A 9,896-nucleotide genomic window follows, 5' to 3' on the forward strand; every position below is an offset into this window, starting at 1 on the left:
TTAATTGGGATTTATCATTCATCTGCATATGCATGATCTCTAGTTATAACTTGCCAAGTAGTAACAGAAGTATAGAACCAGCGATCAAGTATACCGTTTAATAGTCCTAACAGTTGCATAAGATAAGTACTTATTCGCAATCATTAATGTTAGTTTTTTTTTAGTATTTCTTGTTTAAAGCATGCTTAACTTTTAAATTCTTATTGGGATGTAAATGTATTGATCATAAGAATTGTTTTTAAAGATTGTAATAAAAATAATTAATTGCCAATATAATCCTTTAGTTTTAAACACATCAACAGCTTTTGAATTTGATCAATTATTGAGATTTTGAATTTTAAAAAATAATTTTTACTGATTTATTAGTACTATAAACTGCCATTTATATAATGTGAGAAAATACACAAGATGTTAGGAGGAGATAACGCAAACTATGGCATTGTGTATAACGACAAATTTATTATTATTACTATCCAAAAAAATATTCTCAAATAAAATAGGAGACAAACATCATATTCCATTTACAAAAAGTAAATCTTTGTGCAATGACAAACACCGAGATTCTTGTTTTAATTAATGATGATGGAGATAAGATCATTATGATTTTTTTCCCATTGAAAAAAAATTAAACAACAAGATGTCACAATATGATGAAGAAGAATTTGATTCTTTCTAGTTTAGTGAAGCATAAAATTGATGTTGTAGCTTTTTTCAAGTGACATGATAGCAAATATAGTTGTCTTACTATGTCCACTCTAAAATATTCATGAAATAAAATAAAAGAAAAATCAAATCTAACAATGGATTTTTGTATATATATATATATATATATATATATATTTTGTTTATACGACAAGATGAAGGAAGCATCCTTAGTTGTGATGATGAGGTGGATAGTCACTTCACTTGGTTTTTAAAACCTACTTGCTTTTGTTTTGTGCCTTGCTATCTTATTATGAAATTTGTGGGCTCCACTTAGCATGCTCAATGTTTTTTTAAATTGAGAAATGTCAAATAAAATTAGGAATACAATTTGATGATGAAATTCAAAATGAAATACATTTGGATGGTAAAGTGAAAATTTATAAAATTATTAGGTCTAAGTTGTTAAATTGTTAGATAGAATCAATAAAGAAGAGTGTAGTTCTTTGTCTATAAAATCCCTTTTCTCTTCTATTTAAGCTCTTTATTTAAAGTACTATTTTGGATATTGGATAAATGTTTAAGGTACTAATATTTTTAAAAGTAAAACAAAAAACAAAAAACAAAAATACTTTTTGGAAAAAATATATATATGATAAAATGTAGTTGTGAGCAAAGTGGAAAATATGATGATCGATATGAAATGCTCCCCACTCGCGTTTAAAGATGTAAAAGCAAAAGCTACACACTAACTTTAAGAAAAGAAGAAAGAGACATTTTGTGCATCCACAAATTCTCACAAATGACCAATCACGAGCATCTCTTTGCCTTCTTTATCTCACCACCATGCAAAAACGACTCCAATGCGCCGCTTCCTCAACAACCATAATCTAACACTAAATTTTATTATTGCTATTTTATTAATATTTGGGGCTTAAAAGTAAAAAAAAAGAATGTATTTTACTAAAGAACCCCCCTTAATAATTATAAATGATCAAATTGTGCTCTATCCATCCATTTGTCCTTACCAAAATGTGCCTTTGGACTTGTTTCATGGCTAAAATCAACTTGTTTATGATAAGCTTCTTTTTTTTTTTTGAAAATTCACGTCTTGTTATATCTTTTTTAAATTTGGATATAGTTGTGTCTAATATTATCAACTCTAGTTGTTTTTGGAAATTTCTAATAATCAAGGGCCTTGTTCGGCAAAATTCCGAAAATCACTCATCATCCTCACAATGGAATATAATGATTGGGTGCAAAAAAGTGGCATCTAGTGGGCAAACACTTTGATGGAGAAGGTTGTTATTGAATTGATAGGTTGAAGTGGGAAGAGTGTTTCATGGTTCTTTTTCATGGTTAATAAATGGAAGGAGAACAATTCCATGAAAAGAAATGAAATGAAATGAAAATGAAACAAATGTAAGAAACAACTACATGAAAGGAAGCATTTTTCTTTTGTTTATGGGAGGCACTTGAAGGAGGAATAGATTCATCACTCTAAATTTGCTGACTTGTCCTCAAATATTAATGTCAAGTGAAATGACTTAAAGCAATGAGATGGATTAATATGATTGATGGAAAACAAAAAAAAACAGTATCTTTTTTCATTTGATAAATATTTTATTTTATTTATTTTTTAAAAAAAATAGAAAAGCAAAACAAATCATACACAAGAAATTTTAAGGCAAGAACATAAAGGAAAAGTTTAAATATATTTCAAAGTATATATATTCTCAAGGTTTTTTTGTTTCTTTTTTTTTTTTAAATGTTGTGTTCAAATAAACATGAGTTCATTGGATAGATTATAGTAATAGTAACAATATATATGATGGATAAATTTATATAGTCGATAAATAGAGTTTATCGAAAGAAGTATGTTTACTCAACTTGCTTAGAGGAGAAAAATAAGTGTGCTTGTAGACATTTCATCAAGCTTCTACAAGCTCATAAACTCAGTACAGATTCGAAACAAAATTGTCTTCGGAACAAAAAAACAAAGAAAGAAAAAGGATGGAACAAAATTGATCACTCGAGAAGTCTTAAATCTTTGAACCAACTAGGGGCTTCGCGATGAACTTGGGGAAGTCATCCCCAGCCATGATGACCACAATCTTAGGCTCCCTGTCTAAGGGAAGGATCACAACTTGTTGCGGGCACGGTGATTCGGGGTCGCGGTCGGGTGACTTAGACCGTGTACAAGCGAGCACGATGAGTGCAATGGTGATGAGGCCCACCATGGCTGCAAGAGCTCCAAAGAGATAGGGAAGTGGAGAGCTCCACGACTGCAATGAGCTCGAAGGGCTCATAGTGTTGTATGTATTTAGTGTGCAAGAAGAGTTGATGAAGCGATAAGGGAAGAGGATCTATTTATAGACAGTGATGGATGTCTCATGGTGGTGAAAGGATGTGGAGGGCACCATAAAAGAAAGTTAGGGCGTGGGCCATGGTTAACCAAGACAGAATTATTTTAAAGTTTGGATGGCTAAGAGGACTTTGTTTGATGTTGGCTTAAGGAAACAGTTCGACTAGTCTAGTCTTAGTCGTAACCGAATTGCTCGACAAAAGAACCATAGAAAAGGTCATTATGTGCTTGTTGATCACACCAAGCCTTTGAATGCTCAACAAGGACCTCTTATCCAAAAACAAGGACATGAAATGAAGATTCTCACCGATAAATACTCGGAAACTAGCATTTTGACACATCAAATACACGAACCTGATCGATCCGCGGTCCATATTCAACACCATTAGGTTTCTATTCTTCTTGCTAGTCTCCTTTTCTCGGCCATGAATTTCATAGTTCAACAACATTTCATCTCATCATGCAATTTGATAAACAGAGAAACAATTTTGCAGATGTAACAAGAGCTCATGGCCACACAGATTATGCATCAGATTTAGGTTCCAAATGAGAGGTTATAAAAACCTTAATACAAAAAAAAAAAAAACAAAAGATTAATGAGGAAAATGGAACACAAAGTGAAGTCATCCATGAAGAGCAGTTCTTTCAGATGAACAATTTTAATCACAAATAAAGAAAAAGTGTCAGAACAATTTGAGAATTATGCATTTGATTCTTACAACTTGAAGAACAAGTGAAGTCAGGCAGAGTAAAATGAGTAAACTACCAACAGGAGTAGCTCTCAATGAAAAGGTTGATGTATCACAACTAAATGATGCTTATGCCATTTGTTGTTTTTTAATCTTTGTGATCACCTTTCAAAAAGAATATTAAGAAACTGAGCCTCAAAGAATATTTGCGCGGTAAATCCTTGCGCTGAACAATTCTCCAATGGCCTCAAAGAAGAATATAAATCAGACAAAAAAAAAAGCATCTTTGTTTACAAAGGAGATTGAATGAGAATGTAGATTATACTATAACTGGCAATGCTGCTCTAAAAAACAATATTAACTTTTGACATAAATGGAACTGATGAGAAATTGGAAACAATGTGTTGAAGTAATATTTGAGAGATAAATAAACAAATCACCACTAGTTTCAAATGAAGGTAGATTATACTGCTACAAGCAATACCTAGCTCAGAGAAAGAATATAAACATTTGTCATAACTGAAACGAATGAGAAATCAGAAATAGCACATTAAAGAACATTTGTTTGATAAATTCTAGTTCATGAAAGGATCTTTGATCTGATACCATGTTGTTCCAAAAGCTGAAGACCTTAGGGAAGAATCAATTTACTATTTATACTTTTGGCAACAATAACAATTCATCAAGGCAGATACCACCCGTAACACAGACAGACAATGTGAAAAAGACAATTCAGGAAGAAAGTTGTTCTCATAAAGAACTCAAGCATGTGAACTTTTTATGAATGAGCCAAGCAAAGCTCAAATCTACCCAAGATCGTGAATAGATAGTGGCTCAAATTATTGACAACTGCACAGTAATCTATAATCCATTTTATGTTGGAAGAAAAGTAAACCTAAAGCTTGAGTAACAGTTCTGCTGCTTCCGATGATGATTTTGACAAAGGAAAAGATTGTCACTTTTGTTGACCGTAATGAAGAATGCCATATACGTCAACGATGCCGGGAGGAAACACCGGATCAGTAGCAGCCCTTACTGCAACTTTTGCAAGAGATGTGACATTAACTGGAGGTGTGAAGAGGGGACCAACAACCGGGATGCTACTAAGTGGCTTTACATGCTGGAGAACCTGTGGCTCAACACAGAAACTAGGTGAGTTCAAGTTTCAATTTCTCCCGCTGTTACAAATGTACAGATGATGGGATGTACCTTCTCCAAGGGTGACCCTATTAGGCCTAGAGGTATCTTGATATTCCCAACTTGGCGTGTTCCATGTACAAAACCTGGTCTGAGAATCACTCCTGCAAAAAAGCAATTTTTGAAAATATTTTGCTACGATATGGCGTTAAGAAATTTCTCCATCAATGGGACTACCAAAAGATCAATTCTACATCAATACAGAAGACCAGGATAGGAAGACTAACCTCCATATGTGAACTTTGACAACAGTTCTGCTTCAGCAGCTCTCTGAACCATAAATAACAAATTATGTGATATGAGAAATATAGAATATAGAATCAAAGCAATCATGATCAGATGTCCTTTTAAAGAGAAGTGACATAGTATAGGAGTGTTTAATTTCCTTCATCTATCTCTTAATTTGTGGAGCAATCCAACTTCATTTATCATGTAAAAGAAAGAAGACAAGTTTATACATAAAACATTAACTTTTAAGGGCTTAAGAATAGTTACCTTATAAAATTCATTCGTAATGGAGCAAAAGCAGCAGTTAAATTACATAGAAAATAGTAAGCAAAATGCCAAATGAACATCATATGATAAAGAAGTGTTAATCTGGTCTACCAGACTACCACATCATCTATAAGGATTGCAGTACAGTATAAAGTTAATCTTATATTAAATGAAAATCAATGAATTAAAACTACACGATGCTTACTCTAAGAAAACTAGGAAATTGTGAATTAGCACTCACAGATTTATACTTCAGCTTTCGTTTCCTATGGGGCATAATTGTCTTGCTGATCAAACCTCGACATTGGCAGCGCATAAATTTACTAGGAAAGGGACTAATGTAGGTTGATTTCTTACATTCTTCAATCAAACCATCATATTCCTAATGAAAGGGGCATTAGCTGCTGCATGGGGTTTGCAGCAGATGATCAAAGACAGGTCCAGCATTAGATTAAGCTGCTCTGTAGGAGTAGAGGCAGGCCATTCAGTGTGAATCGGCACGAGTCTAGGTAGAGGAATTCAAAAGAAGTTTGCTGATTCATATTCAATGCTTACTATATTCTACTGCCTAAGAATAAATATGCTTATCAATTGCATTATCTAAATTAAATGTAACAGGAATAAGTGGTGGAACAAAAAGATCTAGGAAAATTTGAGATAAGACAAGCGCCAACATTTAAAAGCACTTTAATACTCCTGATAAAGCAGAAAATTCTAACAAAATCCAGTTAAAACCAGTGCTAACACAATCCATAATCGGGTATGTAAAATGACTAGACATACAACACACAATACCAACTTTAACAGAACAGAACGATACATAAGCCTGAGATAAACTCGAATATTCAACAAGGGCATTGATTGATCATTGAGTCCCAACATCATACGTCATTATTTTCTATAATTTGCTAGGAAAATGGAAGTATAAAAAAAAGAAATAAAATATTATACCTTTCCCTCAAAATACCCTTGCAAAAGATAATTCACTGGACCAAAATCAGCAGCTGATACATATACAAATCTTTTTACACCTGCCCACAAGAACAAAAAGGCTAGCCAATTGATATTCTGGCATACACATCAATTTATCTTTACAAGGAGAAACTCCAAGTCTTACACCTTTCACAATAGCATCCTGAAATGAGACTACAAATACTTGAATGATTTCAATCTATTCTTAAGTTGCAAATCACAATCCGAGTCTGGCATGCCATCATTACTTCACAGTATGTCATGGAATGCAAATATATCATTCTCATATCAAAACTCAAGAAATCAAATTGAAACCCTGGAGTAAATTTTTTCTGGAAAAAATAAACATGAAAAATTCAGGTAAAGCGCAGTGAAATCTGTCATGACCTTTTTTCTTATACCAACAGGATTCAATATTCATCACTTTTCATATGTGTACAAGTACTAGGAATCAGAACAGATCATAGGAAACTTAGCAACTAGAATGAAAAATATAATGAGAAGCAAGTATTAGGTAATTGAAAGAACTAACTGGCATCCAATAATAAAAAGCAATCACTAACAAATACTACCTAGATACATAATATCAATATAACAATTTAAGTCTGACTTCTGGTAGATAGGAATAGAAAAATATATCTATTATGCAGATGAAAAAATCTGACAACCAACTTAAGCCTTAAGGGACACATATAATATTCTTAAAATTGACAGTAAGAAGCAAACATGGTTCAATCTTCCACAGGGATCGATTACGTAATATCCATTTTCAAGCCAAGAATTTAGTTCATTTTCAAGTGGCTGCATCTCTAAAGTATGAAATTTCTAAAATTAATTCCTATTTTTTTCTTTAAGACAATTAATTCAGGAAAAATATGTCTATTAAACTATAAAAAAAATAAAAGCAAGTTTAGTTATTGAAGAATAAAACCACAAAAAGAAGATGGTGTGCCTTTTTCAGCAGCTGCTCTTATGGCATTGATGTTCGCAGTCCCATTGATCTTGTACATGTGGGACTGGGATCCAAAGCCTCCAACACAAGAGATCTGTTAGAATTTATATTCAAGTTACAAAAACCATAAACTGAATACTATAATAGCTAATGACATTGTCATTACTCCAATAGAATAACAAGCGAGCATGAACAAATTGTTGTTTTATCATCTTCACTGATTGATGGCAATATGAATAGCTATTAAATTGTGTTATGTTAGGCAACTGTGCCACAACTAGAGGGTAAAATTTTTCCACTTGAATAATTAGAAAAACTAATGTGATAGTCACATTACCCTTAAAACTCCAAAAATGCACAATAACACATTCAAAATTGAAAAAAGAAAATTTGCTCCAGATGCATGACACATCAACACTGTACACCATATGAAATGTGGATTTCTTCAAACATTTGTTGATCCCAAATCACGTGATATTCATATTCTTACTATAATGGTGTAAAAGTTCAATCATTTTGCATAGGGTAGGTGGCCAATATGCACGACAAAGAAGTTGCAAGCAATGCGCACCACAGCAGACACATCATTCAAAACATCCTTCCAAGATTCAGGTACGAGAAGGCTTCCTGTCAAATAGAAAGGTTAGCCTTAGATAATGAACTCAATTTTTTTGAGAGGGAAAAGAGCTTTTTTTCTTAATTTCCAACCTTGGTGCCACTCAACTTTATCAGCCCATGGCTCATGTATTGATGTCCTTCCAGACCTGGGTAACAAATAAAGTGTCAAAGCTAAGCACATCCTTCCTATGCAAGTTCAATCAAAATCAAGATCACAATATGTGAGCTAAAAGCAAAAAGGATCTGAAATGAGTAAAAGGATATTTCACTTAGAAAATAAGTCAAAAGGTTCCAAGTCTTTTGTTTGACCTATTGCAATAACATCTTAATTTTTCAATGGAACTGATTATTCGGTGAAATTTCCTTGTTTTTCACAAGCAGAATCCTCAGCACAAGTAAAAAATCATTACACCAATCTAATGGTTTATTATCCCAGTCAATCTAGTGGAGAGACGGAGTACACCAAGAATAAGATAGGAAAGTTCCTAAAACACCAACAAAATTTCTATAAACACCAAAACTCATTATAGATAAGGTTGCAATTCTATTAAAAAAAATCAGATTGATTATTCAATTATAGACAAACTACCAGGATGCCAAAGCTACAATATGAGCAGATAGAGCACGTACGCACCTGCTGAGACTAGAAACAAATACTCCTTGCTCCAAAGCCTCTTTGCAAACGTGTGAACCAATGAATCCATTGCCTCCCAGTACAAGTAACTGTTGTAAGAAGAATAAGAATTAGAAAAAGAAAAAGAGTGAGAGAGAAATTAGCAAAAAGCTTGTAACATCAATAGGCAATAAAGAAACATCACCTTTTCTGACGGTGGAGGCGATGCTCTTACTGTTTCTGCTTCATCCACTTTAGGAGGCGCATCTGCACGATTGGACTCGGTCGAAAAGGATCTTCCATCTCTCAAAAGACCGGCAGAACTGTTTTCCGGAAATTCATACTATAAATAAGGGAAAGACATATCTGACTAGCTAATAGATACTTTAAATACGAATTCTTGTGAGTGTGTTATCCATTAACATTATCCTATTGAACGATATGTTTCAACAGTTTGAGTGAAGAGGAGAAAAGTTTTAGATATGTTGCAATCGTTCTTGCTGCAAATGAAGGATCAATATTAGACGTCAAAAGCGTGTTTTGAAAACCAAAAAAAAAAAAAGTCTCTTGCGGCAGGAACTAAGTTGCTACAACAAAGATCTTTCGTAAAGGACCGCTTTTTCGATCAGGAACGAAAAATTGACGCGATATAACACCGATCTTATATTTCGAAAAGAAAGGCAGGAAAATCAAACGATCGAGAAGGTAGAATCACAAGAGACGCTCACAACGAGCGGGAAGCGGAAGAGTGCGAGCGGATCAAACGCGAGACGATCGATCTCATCCTCCTCGGCGCCCCCAATTCGTCTTCGTCTTCGTCTTCCTTCTGTCAGCGAGGCAAAGGCGACGCCTTATGGAGGGGTGGGTTCGTCCAGAACTTTGAAATGCCTCTTCGCCTGGTTGCAGGGCGACTTGCCCCCTCCCGTCGGTTGCGTTGTCAAAGCACGGCGTGCCCAGTCATCGACCGGCGAACGTAGCAGCCTCGCGATTCGCACGCTCGCTCAAAGTCCCCTGACTGACCGACAATGGGTGGCAGCTGCGACGGGCTTGCGAATTTGGATGCTACCAAACCGGTTCGGATCGAATTAATACGATGACTCCATGGGTCGAACCGGTGCGATTGTGTCCTGGTTTTCTATTGCAAAGAAACCAAAATTGGCCCGACCAATTCCGAATTCAAATCTTCTTACTCGAAAATTTAGCACCAAATATATCCACCGATAATCAAACAAACAAATCCCAGAAACATAACTGAGTTGAATAAACTTCAAATGGCTGAGATACGACAAAATAGAATAATACCTTTCTCCATCATGACCAACTATAATTTTCCAATCAATTTACCTCTTCATA

The 9,896-nt window shown here is 34.3% G+C and overlaps 1 protein-coding gene across 1 annotated transcript; it reads right to left on the reverse strand.

Moving 5' to 3' along the window:
• Positions 1-4,449: 4,449 nt before the first annotated feature.
• Positions 4,450-9,567, reverse strand: LOC141819944 (uncharacterized protein At1g32220, chloroplastic-like). Its single transcript, XM_074707208.1, has 10 exons — positions 9,272-9,567; positions 8,749-8,866; positions 8,565-8,653; positions 8,021-8,076; positions 7,884-7,939; positions 7,313-7,406; positions 6,340-6,419; positions 5,121-5,163; positions 4,906-4,997; positions 4,450-4,825 (listed from the first exon to the last, which is right to left on the reverse strand). The coding sequence occupies exons 1-10, from the start codon at positions 9,325-9,327 to the stop codon at positions 4,652-4,654; spliced, it is 858 nt and encodes a 285-aa protein (XP_074563309.1). The 5' UTR covers positions 9,328-9,567; the 3' UTR covers positions 4,450-4,651.
• Positions 9,568-9,896: the final 329 nt, after the last annotated feature.

This window comes from Curcuma longa, unplaced genomic scaffold (assembly GCF_044706935.1).
Source record: "Curcuma longa cultivar G26 ecotype Majalengka, Jawa Barat unplaced genomic scaffold, ITB_CL_G26_1.1 utg2646_np1212_2152390_RagTag, whole genome shotgun sequence".
NCBI lineage: Eukaryota > Viridiplantae > Streptophyta > Magnoliopsida > Zingiberales > Zingiberaceae > Curcuma > Curcuma longa.